This window comes from Argopecten irradians, chromosome 6 (genome assembly GCF_041381155.1).
Source record: "Argopecten irradians isolate NY chromosome 6, Ai_NY, whole genome shotgun sequence".
NCBI classification, from domain to species: Eukaryota; Metazoa; Mollusca; class Bivalvia; order Pectinida; family Pectinidae; genus Argopecten; species Argopecten irradians.
The window spans coordinates 31355676-31374463 of NC_091139.1; the positions used below are offsets into that span (position 1 = coordinate 31355676).

Here is an 18788-nt window from a genome sequence, read left to right on the forward strand (position 1 = left end):
AACCTGTCAGAACGCGCTAATTAAAATCGGTCTCCATGGGCCATGAATGATACATAACCCTAGGTCAAATCGTCCATGAATCCTACAATAGGTTCAGATCAGACACCAGGGCATTGATGAGTTGTGTGTGCGCTAAGTAACACCGTCTGGTATGCTTCTCGTGTTTGAATGTAACTATAAATCATAATGATCCATACATCCAGTGAAGGCCAGTGAAGGCTGTGGGTATCTGTTAATACAGATTCTCTAATTCTAAATGTGCTCAACGTTACTAAAGAAAGATGATATCACATAATATAATTACAAACACTTCTTTTTTTTACTTTCAAGATATTTTTATTAGAATCCATAATATCAAGTACAAAATAAATACACTCACTTTCACCCATACAAATTTATACATAATTTGTATTCATTCTCACTTATATGCTTTACATGAAAACTCAGTAATGCTGAACACTTTCAGCAAATAATATACAAGATCAATTCAAATCTTCTTTGAAGATGTATGAACAAGGAATATGGTTTGATGGTGCCACTACACAGGAAGTGAGGCGATGCCACTTTAGACATATGATCTCTGGTCAGTACACAGGGTTTGATGTTGCAACTACACAGAAAGTGAGATGGTGCCACTCTAGGCAGGGGCCTTCTCTGTGGCCTGTACAGGGTTTCATGTGGCCACTACACAGGAAGTGAGGTGGTGTCACTCCAACAGGTATTTGACTTTTGGCCAGAAAACAGAGTTTGATGAGACCGTACGAAAACCCATGAAGGGAGATGCCACTTCAGGCGGGTGTGGCCTGTTGCCAATACAAGGTTTTAAGTGGCCACTACACAGGAACTGAAGTGGTGTGACTCTAGGCCGGGGCCTGATCTGTAGCCTGTACAGGGTTTGATGTGGCCACTACACAGGAAGGGAGGTGGTGCCACTCTAGGCAGGGGTCTGACCTCTAGCCAGTACAAGGTTTGATGTGGCCAATACACAGGAAGTGAGGTGGTGTGACTTTAGGCAGGGGCCTGATCTGTGGCCTGTACAGGGTTTGATTTGGCCACTACACAGGAAGGGAGGTGGTGCCACTCTAACAGGTTATTGACTTTTGGCCAGAATATTGAATATTGAAAACCCATAAAGGGAGATGGTGCCACTTTAGGCGGGTATGGCCTGTGGCCAATACAATGTTTTAAGTGGCCAGTACACAGGAAGTGAAGTGGTGCTACTCTAGGCAGGGGTCTGACCTGTGGCCCTTACAGGATTTGATGTGGCCACTACACAGGAAGTGAGGTGGTGCGACTCTAGGCAGGTGTATGATCTGTGGCCCATACAGTTTTAATGGGGCCACTACACAGCAAGTAAGGTGGTGCCACTCAAAGCCAACTATGTTATTTTGTACTCATGCTGGCAATGATATCAACCATCTTAACGGCTACTAAACAGTTGATTGATTACAAGATGACTTTTATCTCTGGTGGATGCCAGATCCTCTCAAAACAATAGAAAGCAAATCTTTAATATTGATTTCATTTCCAAAATCAAGTGCCAACAGATACTAGATCAACTCTAATGGTGAGAGAATTCAAAGCAATACAACTGGTAGCTGCCATGCCAAGTTCAGGTTATCACAATAACACAAATCTGGTTATTCAAACTATCTTCACCCCTTGTAAATTGTTTTTCAAATTTTTCATTTCTTTTTCCAATCGAATCTTTTCTTCTGTAAACGCCTTCTTATTTGCCTTTTTCTCTTGTCTTCTCTCCTGTAATGCAATGAAACAAAAGTTGTAATTCCAATTTAAAATTCCTAAAATTAATGAATACTGATTATAAATGCAGTTGCGTTTAGTATTGATAAAGCATTTACCGCCCTTGTTCTCATGTGAAAATCACACTGACAATATATACCCCTGGGTACATAAGTGAGTGTAATTTTCTTGAGGGAGAGGATGTGCATTATACAAGGATTTGATTGATCCTATCAGCAAAGGGAGGAGATCTCTCGACTTATGACAGAAAACCCTCCCCCTAGTGTTTAAAAAGGTCATTTTATAATGTTTTAGATCACATCTGACATGATTTGTTTCTCGTAAATAAATATTTTTCAAACAGAGTAACTCCTCTGAAAAGAGGAAGAATCACGTTCTTGATTGTAATTTTTTTTTTTTGCATTACTTTTCATCTAAATTTGCCCAACAAATATGGCTACAATTCTGAATATAAACGGGATGGTAACAGTAACAGAATGTACTACTGACATGGTGACAGTCTGTATTTATCCTTACCTTTCTCTCCTCTTTGATTGCCTGTTTCCTCTCCTTCTTTTCCTGAGCAGATTCATCTTTTGGTCGGTATGTGCTTGCCCTATCTGCTACTCTGGCATCCCTCTCGGCCTGCTCAATTTGTTTCCGTGACAACCCTGGCTTCTTAAGGGACTCATTAGGAATTCCTAGTCGGCTTGTTAATTCAATTTTCTTTTCTCTAGACTGGAAAATGACAAAAACTTTTTTTCAACATACAATATCTTTTGTGATATACTAGAAGTACTAGAAGCCGTGTGGTAACAAGGATATCATCCTATGTTCATACCAATGCTGTATTCAATTCTCAGTTCAGATCTATAACAAAACGTATAAATCTGAACAATCCTTGTGAAATAGTGTAGTCAAATATATAGTTTTATTATGGATCTTATTGAATTAATCATCTTTTAAAATAATTTGTGTAAATATTTTAAGTTTAAAGGAACAATTCAGTTTAAGAGAACATTAAAATTTGTATATATCAGATAAAACCAGTTCTAATGGAAATTAGATCAGTCGGTTTTACTGTGATATGCCTGACAAGCCCATAGTGGTGACATGTGTGTAAAATGTTCAAACTTGCTCGATGTCCGCCATTACACACTGTGGTCGAACTTCTTGTATGCCGAACCCTGTCCCTTGTTCTTAAAGTAATGCAAGTTTTGGCTAGAACTGCTCAAATCGCTCTGACAGTAGTGTGTTTAACTTATTAGTTGAATTGCCTTGCCTAAAATCATTTTATCACCTTCTAAGTGGTTATGTAGTTCATTTGTTTAACGTGCATGACTTTGGCGCTCGGGTATGGGTACAGAGTCAATATTGTACCTGCTTAATCGTATTGATCAACGATTTGATATTTCAACGATATTTATTCAAATACTTAACAATGTTGTGGAATTTGTCAATGTTTTAGGTTATATGTTTCATAAGATATGTAGAACAATACATTTATGCTATATTTTGCTTCTTGGTTATGCAGAAGAATTTGCCTGAGTGAATTGTCTCTTTAATGAAGGAATCTTTACCATTTTTCTTATAGTCTAATAACATAATATTCATACGTAATATAACATGATGATAAACCACACCAACACATAGGTATCATGCCAAGTATTCATGATCGTGTATAGCTCAGACAGCCAAGGAAAGTGTCGTCATTACTTTCAGACACAAAATGAAACCATATCCTTTAATCATCACTGCTGATACATGATTCACTATGTTCGATTCAAAATTGCTTAGCTCTGGTGTTAAAGCCATTCTTGATTTTTAAGTCTTTTATTTCGGAATATCAACAGACCAGATACTGTAAACCAACTGTATTTTTTATGCCTACTAAATTTAGCAATTTGCTTTTCAACTCAAGTTCACAGAAATTTATTTTCCTGGATTAAAATATCTTTAAATTCTAATATCAAAGTAAATAATCATTTGCAGTAATTCACACACCAAAGACAGTTTGTTTACAGTATATCTTGAGGGGCCAGTGATAAAACTACATATCCAAATCAATGGTGTTAAAGTGAATAGTTGGGCAAAGAAAACCATTCTAAATGCGTTCATTGGCATTCCAAAAGTTCTCACATATTAATACGACGGCCAAGTTCTGCTTAGTTTCCCAGTTCTGACCCTTGAAATAAAGAAAAGTTGAAAGCATTGAAAGCGAGGCTGCGTGGAAATGTAACCACGGACATAGTGAGACGGGAGGATGTTTTAGAATTTCCATACTTTAAATTAATGTCTTCGTACGCAGACCGATTTTGACGAGAGATTTTATTTTTCCATTTCATATGAAATTATACTGGATACATTCACGCCATTTTTACCGACTTAAGTCATCCTTGCCCGACTGTTCACTTTAAAAAATCAAGATACAAGAGCAGATAACTCTGTACATAACAGAGACAAAATTTAAAATATATGACATACACACCTTGCTGGGTTCCTCTATAAGTTTTGGATGGTTGTAGATGTTTGAATATGTGCCTACAAAATAAAAACAGAACATCAGAATACAATACAATTGTGTTACAGTCTCTATTCTCTGCTCATAGAGAGGTTTCAGCCCTTTGCCATGTATCTTCGACTTGATTGCTCTGGCTGTTATTGCTGAATGTTCTAGTAACACCTGGGGCCAATTAAGGATGTGTCAGATTATTGACATAGTAAAGCCAGAAGACCTGGACAAAAACCACTGACTTAAAGTCACTACATGGCAACACCCTGCATGGGTTTCCAACTTTCAACAATGAGGTGGAGGAGTGTTCCACAACAAACAATCTAAGGCTGTTTACAAATCAAAGAGGGTCCTGCTTGGTAGCAGTATAGACAATTGGTAGGTATTAAATATTCAATATGGGTTCACAGCCTCACTTTTCCCATGATATTGATTATTAATTAGAGAAAGATTCACTGTTCTAATTCTTGCCCGAGTTAGATACCTACTTAGTATAGATTCACAGTCCCACTTTTCTCCCGGTTCCTCGATCTCCACATTGACCATGTCTTTCTCCTCCTCTGACTCATCACTGTTAGCGTCCATCTCCTCTCCCGTGTTCTCATCGACAACATCCTTCAGTTTTCTACAACAATAGCAACAGATTGTGGATTAACTACTAATAGTTTAACCAAAGGGAACATAATCCATGGGAACAGCTAACCAAAATTTAACTTCCTATTGCTGGTCTTTGGCCCATACACAGAACATTTTATCTTCACGTTTGAATTTGATGAAACCAAGACAAAACACAATTCTTCTACTATTTCCTTCTTGACATACAAGTTAAAGAGTGTTTTATAAAATGTTCACTTCCATTTACGTTGGCGAGTATTGAAAGGGCAACTCCATCAACTTTTTAATTGACGATCAGTATGAATCAATGAATCAAGACACGTAAAAGCAAATTTGATGCCAGTGTATAAGATTTTTATACATCCAAATCTTCATTTACTTTATGTCTTGTTCCTTTTCGAACTCCTCTAGGATAGTGTTAAGCATGTAGCTCTTCTGGTCCACAGCTCCCTCAATGTCTTCATGGTCTAATGGACCAATCTCGGTATCGTCAAACTGCTCGTAAAACTGTAGCAAACATTCAAACAACATGTCTTTATCAAAAGTAAACAGGAACAACTACAGAACAAAGAAAATATTACAGGAAATTCAAAGAAATGATAGTCACCACTATCACAGGTTAGTTAGAGGAGTAAACAAAGGAATTTAGACAATAGCTGATTTGAGTAGCCTAGTAGCTACTAGAAAGGCCACAGACCTCAGACATTTGAAAATCTATCCATATGTATGATACACATATATACACACCATGTAAAGTAACCATATATAGCTCAGACAGCCAAGGAAAGTGTCGTCATTACTTTCAGACACAAAATGAAACCATATCCTTTAATCATCACTGCTGATACATGATTCACGATGTCTGTGACTGGTGTGATGTTTTATGGAGCTCTTATTAGGATAAAACTTGTATTTTTTTTTCGGTCACGAGAGGTTAATGATATTTGAGTTAGTAAATTTTGTAATCCTGGCAAAGGTTGAATAAAATGTAAATGGGCTCAATTCATAATTTATTTGTGAAAAAACCCCAACAATTCTAGTTAATTCTAAAGTTAATTATGAATTTCATTATAAAAGCAAGGTTTTTGCAAAAACAAGAAAGATGTCTGATGATTAGCATCAAATACAATCATGCATCATAAATTGTTAACTTTTATTTTTCAATATTTAAAACAAAATTTACTAAATCCAATCCTAACTTGACCTCAAATAGATAGCTGGCATGATAGTTTACTGAAATGTATTATTCATTTATTTTGTGAACCGATTTTAGTTTTGGTTATTCATTTTAAGATAATATTTTGAATAATACCAAGCACATTCAAGCATATTTGTGTTTCTAAATTTTTCACTGCAAAATCTAGCAGATCCCATACATCAGAGGTTCCTTAGATAAGATCTCTTCATGGAGCTCAGGTATCTGTGTATACATCATCTGTATGTTAATGGATCTGTTAACCTTTGAAACTAACAATAGTTACTTCATTATAAATTGTACGATATTTTGTACCTTTTCAAACCGATCATCTAGAAGTGTTAGACCTTCATTCCTACGGATGACCGACGATGACATAGAATAACTAGTGAACCGTGACTTGGTCTCTTCTTCCATAAACATCTGGTCTCCAGGGAAGCCTCTCATCTCATCGTCAGACATGTTTGCATCGTTTGAATCCATATCACATTCATCGCTGTAAACCAAAAATTGTACAATTCATAGTTTACTAGATGAAATACATGTGTTATGTTATTTCTTATTTACCAGGTTTTGAAGGTGCAGAAATGCCTAACAAGAGGCCCAGAGGGTCTGTATTTCCCTAATGACCCTTACCCTTTCTACCCACAGGGTTGTCAGTCCCCATTTATATAAATTCTGTTCCAATTACCCAAATGATGTTTCTAACTAAATTTGGTAAAAATCCATTCACAATGTGATCCTAATAGTAGACTAGCAATTTGAAAGAACCTGTATTTTCTCTATTGGGCCTCACCTTTCTTCTTTCTATACATGTTAAGTCAACATCAATACAAACTCTTAACTGTTCCACTTCCCACCAAGGATGTGTTTGGTCATATTTTGTCAGACAAATGGTCAAAAGACTACGGACAAAAGGCAATTTAATGACAGAGGGTGAAAAATTACAATCAAGGAAACATTGATGTACTATTTAGGTAAATCTTTACACCACACACCTCAGAGGTTCCATGATAAGATCTCTTCATTGAGTTCAGGTATCGAGTGATCATCATTTGTGTGTAGTTTATTGTAATCAAAATGGTGAATTTACATACTCTATTTGATGTCATTTTTATATAAATCTAAATAATCTCCTAATGACTTTTACTCTTAATTTATTGACTCCCATTCCATTCAAAATAAATTTGTTATCATTACGTTTTTACACAATATATCAGCTATTGTCATGATATCTGTAGTTTTGATATTAGTCAAACATGTGATTAAATTTCTCCTACATTTAGTCGTGATGGCAGATGAAGTGTAATCCTACTTAATATCTACAGGTACCATATCCAACCCACTAAGTGCCCAGGGCATTTAAAAAATTGAAAAATGAAAAGGTGCTTATTAAAGATGAAATTATTGCAAACCTATACAGTTTTTATAATTTTTGTCTTATGCATGGGAATATGAAATGAGGCATTAAAAAGGGGAGGGCGTTTACATTGACATGTGCACTCATTGGATCAAATACGGTATATCTAGTTATAGATATTTTTTAAGGAATAAGAATTGTATAAAACAATTCAAGGATAAAATAGCAACTATATCATAGATACTGTTTTGATTTCTGATTTTCTTTTCAGGTAAATCTTAATTCCACACACCTCAGAGGTTCCATGATAAGATCTCTTCATTGAGTTCAGGTATCGAGTGATCATCATTTGTGTGTTGTTTGGTTTATAAATTGGTAAATTCACATGTACTATTAGAATTCACTTTTACATAATTTAAATGAAAATGATATCTGCATTTGTTTTATCATTTTAAATTGAATCTAACCAAAATTTATTTGTAATCATAGAGTTTTTGAACAAATATGGATCAGCTGACTTTTTCAATCCATTTTTTCTTAATTACATGTATCATATATTTTTGTAATTGATACAACATACATCAGAGGTTCCTTAGATAAGATCTCTTCATGGAGTTCAGGTATCTGTGTATACATCACCTGTATGTTATATCTACAATTCACTGTGTAGCCACTAACTATATGACTTAACTCTTCATGAATTCTAAATTCAATCATCTCAGATCTGTTAAAAAATAAACTATGAAATATCTTTTTTTTCAAACTGTAAAATTAAATTGGCATTTAACAGTACTTGTGTGTTTGTTGATGTCAGTTATTTTAATCAGGGTATGCAAACAATCATTAAATGCTGGTACTTTACTGGAAACATTATAAATAGTCTAAGCAGTACACTTTAGTTTCTGTTCAAGTGAATCTTAATTCCACACACCTCAGAGGTTCCATGATAAGATCTCTTCATTGAGTTCAGGTATTGAGTGATCATCATTTGTGTGTAGGTTTTATTCAATCAATTAATGAATTCACATAGTACTATTACAAGTCATTTTTATACATTAAAATCTAAATGATCTTAGTGCTTTTTACTAGTTATTAATGAATAAAATTTAGATTAAATTCCATCTATTTTAAGCGAGAAAAGGTTAAAGGTAAAATAATATCCTATCAGAGCTCAAGATAAGTTTTGGAGGGGTGGGTAATTGTAATCGCAAATTTGTAAAGGAGCTTGAAGGGCACCGAACAACTTCTGTTTGAATTCAAAGATATTAAAGATGTCCTGACATGATAAACATACATCAGAGGTTCCTTAGATAAGATCTCTTCATGGAGTTCAGGTATCTGTGTATACATCACCTGTATGTTATACACAACTGTGTAGTGTGTAGACATTAACAATATAGCTCAACTCACAAAACATCTTATTGAAGAATCAGTTAAAGCCTCAAGTGCAAAATAACGAAACTTTATTAATTCAATACTATTAATATTGTTCAAAATAAAACTGAATAAAAATAAGGGAACTCCTTGTTTCCCCTTTATACAACCATCAATACACTATGTATGTTTAAATCAGATAATTCTTCAACAATAGTTCTTTCTGCCATTATCTCTTTATTATTAGTTAAGTTATTTCATTCCAACAGTAAAATTGTTATAGCATAAAAAAATGTTTGTTCACAATTACGGGGTCATTTTTTTTTTAATTCAAGAAATTCATGCGACTATATTAACTGTGAGTACTTTCACAGAAACTATTTTGTCTAAACTGTTTTAGTTTCAGAATTGTTCAGACAAATCTTTATTCCACACACCTCAGAGGTTCCATGATAAGATCTCTTCATTGAGCTCAGGTATCGAGTGATCATCATTTGTGTGTAGTTTGATTTAATCAATTGTTGAATTCACATGCTCTATTAGAAGTCATGTTTCATAAATTTAAATGATCTAATTTTTTTACCAGTGAATAATTGACTCCAACCAAATTAAGTTAATGATTATCAAGTTTTTCCACAAATGGGTAACTTGTCTTCATGATATCTGTAGTTTAAAGTGAACAGTCGGGCAAGGATGGCTAAAAACGGTAAAATGGTGTGAATGTATCCAGTATAATTTCTTATGAAATGGAAAAATAAAATCTCTCGTCAAAATCTGTCTGCGTACGAAGAAATTAATTTAAAGTATAGAAATTCTAAAACGTCCTCCCGGCTCACTATGTCCGTGGTTACATTTCCACGCAGCCTCGCTTTCAATGCTTTCAACTTTTCTTTACTTTAATGGTCAGAACTGGGAAAGTAAGCAGAACTTGACCGTCGTATTAATATGTGAGAACTTTTGGAAGGCCAATGAACGCATTTAGACTGGTTTTCTTTGCCCGACTATTCACTTTAAATATAGTAATACTCAAACAAGGGATTAAATTGAATTCTTCTAGTGACAAAGAATGAAAGCTAAACCTCTATCATCTATAGTTTTATCTAGTTCTATAATTTCTTCTAGGAAAAGATTTTTTTAACATAGTATAAGGATAAAACAGCACATTATTATCTGCATCTTGTTATCATTGCCAAATATTGTCTTTAAGCAGTTTTAGTTTCTGTTCAGGCAAAACTTTATTCCACACACCTCAGAGGTTCCATGATAAGATCTCTTCATTGAGCTCAGGTATCGAGTGATCATCATTTGTGTGTTGCTTTGTTTTAAAACATGATTACTGTGACTAATTTACATTTCATGTTAAAATCTTCAACAGCCTTTTGATTACAGGGTATTTTATTTTCAGCAGTCATTAATATAAATTACCCAAAACAGTTCTAAATTAAGATTTGTGACATGGATCGGCTGCCATTGTGTGGGTGTGTTTTTATAATCCTCTTACAATCAATTGAATTTAATCTATTAACTCAATTTTTTTCTATCTAAGTGACAAAGGATAAAGAGACTGAGTAATGTCCTATCCATCATCACGAAGTGTTTCTACTAGCTAGATATCTTTAAGGAATGGAAATTAGTTAATTACATCAATAAATTTGAGAATAAACAGCATACCTAATCTATGTATGCTTTCGAAATATTGATTTTTTGCTACATCTGTAAACAGTTCAGTTTAACAAGTATTTCTTTTCTTTTTTTCCCCCTTAATTTTTCATACAAACATACATCAGAGGTTCCTTAGATAAGATCTCTTCATGGAGCTCAGGTATCCATGTATACATCATCTGTATGTTATTTCTATACCATAGTCACTATGAATGCAATGAAATAAATGAACTGATAAAATTTCCTACATTGACAAAATGACAAATGGTAATTTTTCAAGTAAACTTTGATATTTTCAAAAACAAATCATACCGTGAGAGAATATTGTCCTATATAATTTCAGGGAATTTCAATGTTAAAAATAAATAAATAAATTCTTCATTTAAAATTGTACCTCTTATCTCTATATTTAGCTAATTTTTCTATATCAGTAGTATTGTAGTAATGTCTAGTGGTATTTGTAGGCAAACAATATGCGATTATAAGTGTATAAAAGCAAGAGATCCCAGAGGAATCTTGGCGCCCACCAAAGAATGATCTATGTCTGAGAAAGGAAAGAGGGATCATTTCTCTGCTTTTCAAACTTTTACTACATATTTCTACATATGAAATTTGAGAAAGATCCTTTAAGTACTTTCTGAGATATATAACAGAAACAAACTGTATCAAATTCAAAGATGGCAACCTGTCGGCCATCTTGTTGACTGATCAGTCCCAAAATGTAACTAATATGCACAACTAGGGCCCTAGGGGAACCTACATATATACATAATACAATTTGAGACAGATTGCTTCAGTACTTTCTGAGAAATAGCGGTAGCAAACTTTAACTATCAAAATCCTAGATGGCTGTCTAGCGGCCATCTTGTTGACTGACCGGTCCCAAAATGCAATATGCACAACTAGGACCCTGGGGGAACCTACATGTATAATTTGAGAGAGATCCCTTCAGTAATTTCTGAGAAATAGCGGTAACAAACTTTAACTTATCAAAATCCAAGATGGCTGCCTGGCGGCATCTTGTTGACAGATTGGTCTCGAAATGTAATATGCACAACTAGGGCCACGGACCACGGAAGAAAAGCGATTTGAAAAGCACACCATCTGATGATGGTGGGCTAAAAATCAGAGGATCAGTTTTTAGGTGCTTTAAAGGTCCATTACCTTTCCGGAGCAAAATATAAAGGTTACTTAAAAAACATTAATAACATCAGAAAATGCATACCGATGACCTAAAATAAGGTTACAACACCAAACATATGCAAGATTTCCTGTGTAATATATGAAAACAGTGGAGAGTCAATTCGCTGTTTTGCTGTCTGGCCCAGTAATAGTCGACTACCGCGCAGTATTTAGGACGACGGCGGGAAATATAAAACGACCCGCATTATGAAAATAAACATTTTATTTATCTTAATCAAATCATTCAGAAGGTGGTGATAAATGTAGTATAACAGTAAGTAAACAATTTTGAAGACTCTACAAAATTATCGATCTTGTTTTACATTCCCATTTTAAAAATTAAAAACCGTTTTGAAAAGGTAGTGGGCCTTTAACTGAAACTTAATTGTCTAAGCTATTTCAAGTTTTCCACACACCTCAGAGGTTCCATGATAAGATCTCTTCATTGAGCTCAGGTATCGAGTGATCATCATTTGTGTGTAGGTTTTATTACCTTAATTCATTAAACAAGAAGTATTACTTTTTTTCTTCAAATGTAAACCTACAACTTCTCAATCTGTCTATTTCAAATATTGTATTGATATCAATAGAAATTTCATCATGAATTTTTTTTCATTTCTACTTTTTCTTCTTTTTTTTTTAAAAGATCTAATCCTTTGGTCGGCTGCTATTATAGTATTAAATTAATAACCATCTTTTTACCCAAGTACCTAAAGTTTCCTATCTATAAATATACGGAGTTATTTTAGAAAAAAAATATTCAGGACCAAAACAGCAGAAAGAAATTACAACAATATTTAGCAGCAGAGTGAAATCCTTTGGAGAACAAGTCTGGTTTCCAGTATACTGATACTGGTATGGCAAACTTTTACTGTTCAAGGGACCATAACTCTACACAAGCTTAATTACTTTTATAAAAGTAAAACATACATCAGAGGTTCCTTAGATAAGATCTCTTCATGGAGTTCAGGTATCTGTGTATACATCATTTGTATGTTTGCTCTAATTGTGTGTGTAACAAGTAACAACGATCCTTAACTTCCAATGACTCGTCATTAGCTTAACATAATTTCTCCTCTTTTTCTAGACCCTGTGTTCTTGTTACATTGGGTGTTTTCTTAGTTCTTACTGCTGTTTTCTTTTTCTTACCTATCAAACTCTCCCTCCTCCTCTCCAAACTCCCCTTCGGCGTTTGCCAATTCCATGAAATTATCTTCTAGCTGGTTATTAGGGTCATCAAACGCAAAGTCCTCATCAAGGGCAGCAACGATATCAGGGTCCCAGTCAAGCTTTGGTCCTATACAGATGACTCAGTTTGAAACATGCACTATATCATTCAGAAAAGTCTCAACGGTATTGATAGCGACAAGAAAAATACACTCTACATACAGTTTTTAAATGCATTAAAAATAAGCACGTCTGTCTACACTTCTTTCAGTACATCACTGTAAGCTTAAACTTGATCCAGGCACAAAATAAATAATATTCTAAACCTTGTAGAATTTCATTAACGTTATTTTCCAGTGACTAACACGTTATCTTTATCAATAAAATTGTGTACAGAATATTGAGGCAGCACTTGTCATGATTTAATAACCTAAATTAGGTGACCTCATATATTTCCATACCACTTTTTCTACATTACCTCTGCTTGGAGCTGCTTTATTCAGAAGTCCCACTTGAGTTTCTATATCAGAAGCAAACGCTGTGGAAGGTAGTTGAATTTTAACGGCCTGGAAAAACACAATGAGGTTAAAATACAAAACCAGGAATCTGCTTATCAAATAAATAAATGTCATAGCTTTTTTCACTTCCGTGGTAATGAGCTTGTGGTTTTATATTTAGGAAAATGTGAAACAAAATCAATAGGAAGGAAAAGTAATGGTAATGAAATATTACTTAGTTAAATCATAATCATAATGAACAAGATTATTTACCTGTTGCTCTTTTTTCGCAGATATACGACCGTCATCAACAGGCTCCAGCTCATAGGCTTCATTTGTTTCTCGCAAATGTTGCATGTAATCGTACTCATCATCATAAAACACTCCGAATTTCCTCTCCTCTTCTTTCTGTTTCTCCAATGCCTGAAGTATAAATATCTTGATCATCAATCTCAAAATTGTTTACTTATCAGATGACCCCAACTTACTGTGACAAAACATTTTTCAAGCATAAATCAGATTATTTCAATTGGAGTATTTAATTTAGTAAACTGTTCCAATCATGCAGCAATATCAACCAGCAACATTTGAAGGATTAATTTTCCCAAATATAAGTCAAGAACATGGAGTATTTATGGAATCACTGAAGTATTGTCTAAACTTTAAAATCACTAAATGTCACAGATTGACAGAAATAAATGTTTTGCATATTAACTTCTCAAGACTGGTTTTCTACTCGAAGACCATGACTGAGGTTTGTGTTTCTTTTCTACAACTATGGATCATAGATGTAATATTAACAGTATGTTCTGGGTAACACGAGATCCTTACAGACATGTTACTGTGTTAGTTTTATGTAGGTCTTGTTAATGCGGAAAACTGTCTTGAAAATTTGACAATTTATTTTGTCTACACAGTCAGAATTACATGTACTTCCTTTCACCATAGTCTACACGAACTATACATTAGTGGATAATTCTATTCTGAGAAAAGTTTTAAACCTTTTTACTGCCGGCCTGTAGCAGGACATGTTTGGAGGCATCCTCACTGGCCTGAAGGGGATCTTTCTGACTCCTGTGGACTAGATGGAATGTCACCGCATTTTTCTTATCAATGAATGGCTTCTTCTTCTTTCCAGGCTGTAAGAGAACAAATTTAGCTTACTAATCAAGTCATGATCCCTATAGTTTTTAGGGCTGGGTATTGGAAGGTCTGAAACGATACGTATTGACAATACACTGAAACAATACACGATACGCATTGACGATATACTGGACCTCTTTTTCAAATTCAGTTGACCATTGTGTTTTGAATATTGTGAGGATAAAAGACAATTTTGATAAAATATTCTATAACCTGGCAAAAACCTACCAAACATCTGATTTGGTTCACCATCTGTGTTGATTTATTTCTGTCAATTCGTATTTTTAGCTATAAAAAGACATTTTCAATCCATCTAGGAGACACAGATGCTTTAAACACTTCCTTTTGATTGAAACGCTCTTACTTGAATGATCTTTAAGAATAAATTTTGTTTGGAATTTCCTCTTTCTATAATAAAAACAGTAGGTTGAGTTGTTAAAACGATACAGCGATATACAGCATGTTTGCGTATCGATATTCGATACGCTTCTGAAAACCCAGTGTTTTTCTTGGGTATTTTGGGAAATTGCCACCTGGTGAAAATTGGAAATTTTTGTGCGATAAAAGTAGGAAATTGGGAAAATTTTTAACCGTGTTTATGGAAATATTGGAAAAGGTAGAAATAAACAATTATCCTTCTCTAAGAATCAAGTATAAGAATGTATACTAAAATACAATGTTCAGACTTGGGATTTCCAGATTTTTTTGGTTCCGTCACACAAAATACGCTTCAACTCACTGATTTGGGAAATTTAGACATAGATTTGGGAAAAAATAACAAGAAATACAATTGGGAATGGGGCCGAATTCCGGCCCCAAATATATAGGCAGGAAAAACACTGAAACCGATACGTATCAATATATCAATATATTGATCCAGCCCAAATAGTTGTTAATGATTTCATGTCCTAAAATTTTGAGAAAAAATAATAATTAAGTACTTCATGATATAGGGCCATTCTGGCTGACGTCACAGTGGTCAGAACAATAGATTAGGCCAAGCCCACTGGTGGTGTAAATTGGCTTGGGTTTAGTAGAGACATATAGTGGAAAAAATACAGGTAAATTGATAACTATTGATATAGAAATGTCAGGGAAAATTGGAAGACATCATTGGAGAAGGAATAGTCCCATCTCCATTTTGGTGTATGACATTTAAGGATCGGTCGGTAAATAAGGAAGACATTGTTAATTAAAAATTTACACTATACAGCAATACAAACCCAAACCACCAAAGTTAGACCACCAGTGGGCGGAGCTTAACTGGCCATTGTGACGTCACTAATTACTGTATGAATGGGCTTATAACAATTCCAACAAAATATAACTATCACAAAATAAAATCTATGAACATGTACATTTTAGGATTTGTAAAACTGAGAGTAAAAATCCAAAAGTTTGTTTTATTTGTCTTTAAAAGAATACTACTAGATAGATATCTTTGGGGGAATTTATATAAAAGAGGTAAATAATATGTTTCATTTAGAGATTGATATTAATGATGTTTACATATTAAATGAACAAATGTGAACAGCACAATACTTATGGGGGATTTGAACCCAGAGAACTTGAATGGAGACTACATAAACAGTGTGAGTGTACTAGTAGCTGTGATAACAAATGACAGGTGTTTACTGTAACATGACCGATACCCACAGCCCTTTATCAACAAGTGTTATCAGTCAACAACACAGCTCAGGCTCACTACACTACTACACTTCACATGTATTCACATCACTGTTAGTTTCTGTTATAACTAACAAAAAATAGCTAACACTGTTCAAGGGGCCATAACTCTACACAAGTAGTTAATGTTTTTTGTATGAATTGAAATATGCGACTTTAAATAAAATGTATTGTATTGTATTGTACAAGTATACAAATATATATCTAGCAAAATCCAAAAAAGCGAAAAGCAAAACGTACATCAGAAGTTACATAAGATCTCTTTATAGGAGGTAGAAAATTGGATCAAGCATCATTAAATGTACATAATTGTGTTAGAAAGGTTGAGGGACTAGTGGTAAAGGCAGAGGGACTAGTAGTGAAGGCAGAGGGACTAGTAGTGAAGTCAGAGGGACTAGTGGTAAAGGTTAAGGGACTAGTGGTAAAGGTTGAAAGACTAGTGGTGAAGGCAGATTAAGATCAGTGTTCAATCTACGATTATTTTTCGCGGGTCCTTTTCAATGGTTTTTGTGAAAACAATGGGTCCCACCTTGTTATAGATACCCATTCCCAGAAATTTCATGGGTCCTTTTAAAATTCTGTGAGTCCAGGACTCGGGATGCGCATGTAGATTGATCACTGTAAGATAGACTAGTGGGGAAGGACTAGTGGTGAAGGCAGAGGGATTAGTGGGGAAGGTATACATAGAGAGACTAGTGGGGAAGGTTGAGAGACTTGTGGCAAAGGTTGAGGGATTAGTGAGGAAGGTATACATAGGACTGGTGATGAAGCCTTCCTCACCAGTCCTTCTATGTCCCTCTACGTATACCTTCAAGGTATGTGTAGAGGGACAAGTGGGGAAGGTTGAAGGTCTAGTTGGGATGGTAAAGGGACTAGTAGTGAAGGTATGTGTAGAGGGACTAGTGGGGAAGGTTGAGGGTCTAGTGGAGAGGGGAGGTTGATGGATTAGTGGTAAAGGTTGAGGGACTAGTGGAGAAGATTGAGGGACTAGTGGTTAAGGTTTATGTAGAGGGATTAGTTGAGAAGGCAGAAGGACTAGTGGTGAAGCCAAGGTTGAGGGACTAGTGGGAAAGGTTGAGGGTCTAGTGGTGAAGGTACGGGGACTAGTGGTGAATGTACAGGGACTAGTGGTGAAAGTACAGGGACTAGTGGTGGAGGTACAGGGACTAGTGGTGAAGGTACAGGGACTAGTTGGGAAGGTAAGAGGGACTAAAGGTGAAGGTAGAGGACCTAGTGGGGAAGATTTTCTTTGTGTCAAAAGGCAACCCAACAAATTGTATTTATTAGAACATTAGTTTATCACAGGTGTTGTTAATAATGTATAGCATAAAGACGTCAAAATATCCCAGCAAAAATATCAGTTTCAGTGGTGGAATTTGCTAACTTTCAAAAGTACTGACAAAATGCTGACCACCTGTGATTTTACCTATATTTACAAAGTTGATTAAGAGATAGTGTGTTTCTTTTCATCTTGTAGTAATTGTGTATACAACAAAATTAAACTATTTTAGCATGTTTTTATATAGTTGTATAATATAGTTGCATATCAATACAGTGGCCGTCTAGCTTCGGTTTGGGAATTTCCCTTTAGCTCAGTCAGAAGAGCAGCGGACCAGTTAGTCCGGGGTCCCGGGATAAAATCCGGCTCGCAGCACACTACTCTGGCCTTGTTATTCTATGAGGAAATGTCAATATTTTAATCCATAAACTTCGTTGGGCTTTTTAACAAATGTTATGACAATGTGATAATCTAACAGAATTATCACCCAGGATTAATCAGGACAAGTTAACACCAATTTTCACTTGCCTGGGAGCATATTTTAATGGTCTCAGGCCATCGGACCGGAGATATTTCTTGCCCAGGATTTCATTAATAAGACTGATTGCGACACTAGACAGTGACACAATTTAGGACCAAGTTCATTACAAACCTAAAACTAGTTGTGGATGGCAACCTACATTGTATGAACCCCAAGTTTGCATGGTGCTAGGGTCAGTTGTTTAGGGCTAAGGACATAGGGAAACTGGTACTTGTTAATGAAAGGAGATCACAAAATAACACTGTTACATGATCGTGGTTATGGACGGAACACGTGGTCACACAAAAAAGTTTAAGACATACTACGAGTCAAATACCTATAAGAAGGGTTTGATATAACAATGACTTTCCTTCTATTTTACCTGTTAGTTCATATACACTTTTACTTACCATTTTGACAATTATTTTTGCACAAATTACACCCTACATTGCAACATCTCTGTCCTTTCCATGCCGGAAATACTTTTTTGTGATCGGAACGCATCTAAAACTATCTGGAGAAAGAAAGAAAATTCTTCAGTTTCCGAACAGCAAATAAGTAACCAATCAGAAAGCATTTAGGATACTGAAATGGTTGACCAATCAAATCATTCAATAGATTTAGGAAAAGGTCAAATTTATAACGCCATCTGGCGGGAACTATTTAGAACCGATTAATAAACTTTCTATTTAGCTTCATTTAAAGACATAATTTCAGTTGTTTTAGTAATTCGTAAAAGTTTTCTTTGTGATTCCAATGTTACAGACTTCATCGATATTGTGTCGTTCCGTGATTTCCGTTTAAACATGGCACTCTATTTTCTACGTCATCTAACTACATTAACATAATCACG

At 35.0% G+C, this 18788-nt stretch overlaps 1 protein-coding gene and 2 non-coding genes across 3 annotated transcripts; all 3 read right to left on the reverse strand.

Moving 5' to 3' along the window:
- Positions 1–310: 310 nt before the first annotated feature.
- LOC138325629 (protein LTV1 homolog) lies at positions 311–18480 on the reverse strand. Its single transcript, XM_069271418.1, has 11 exons — positions 18346–18480; positions 14309–14446; positions 13581–13730; positions 13289–13376; positions 12793–12940; positions 6381–6561; positions 5250–5377; positions 4744–4880; positions 4232–4284; positions 2281–2481; positions 311–1758 (listed from the first exon to the last, which is right to left on the reverse strand). Exons 1-11 carry the CDS (start codon positions 18346–18348, stop codon positions 1645–1647), a joined length of 1341 nt encoding a protein of 446 aa, XP_069127519.1. The 5' UTR covers positions 18349–18480; the 3' UTR covers positions 311–1644.
- On the reverse strand, positions 3426–3503 carry LOC138326606 (small nucleolar RNA SNORD53/SNORD92). Its single transcript, XR_011208922.1, has one exon. It is a non-coding gene; the product is annotated as a small nucleolar RNA SNORD53/SNORD92 (small nucleolar RNA).
- LOC138326608 (small nucleolar RNA SNORD53/SNORD92) lies at positions 5637–5714 on the reverse strand. Its single transcript, XR_011208924.1, has one exon. It is a non-coding gene; the product is annotated as a small nucleolar RNA SNORD53/SNORD92 (small nucleolar RNA).
- Positions 18481–18788: the final 308 nt, after the last annotated feature.

What these genes read in the sequence shown, in the direction of transcription:
- LOC138325629 (XM_069271418.1), bottom strand. An exon ending in TACAGGCCGGCAGTAAAAAG is followed by an intron (nt 13,731 to 14,308) that starts GTTTAAAACTTT and finishes TTTATACTTCAG; the next exon opens with GCATTGGAGAAACAGAAAGA. An exon ending in TAGATGATCGGTTTGAAAAG is followed by an intron (nt 5,378 to 6,380) that starts GTACAAAATATC and finishes TGTTTGCTACAG; the next exon opens with TTTTACGAGCAGTTTGACGA.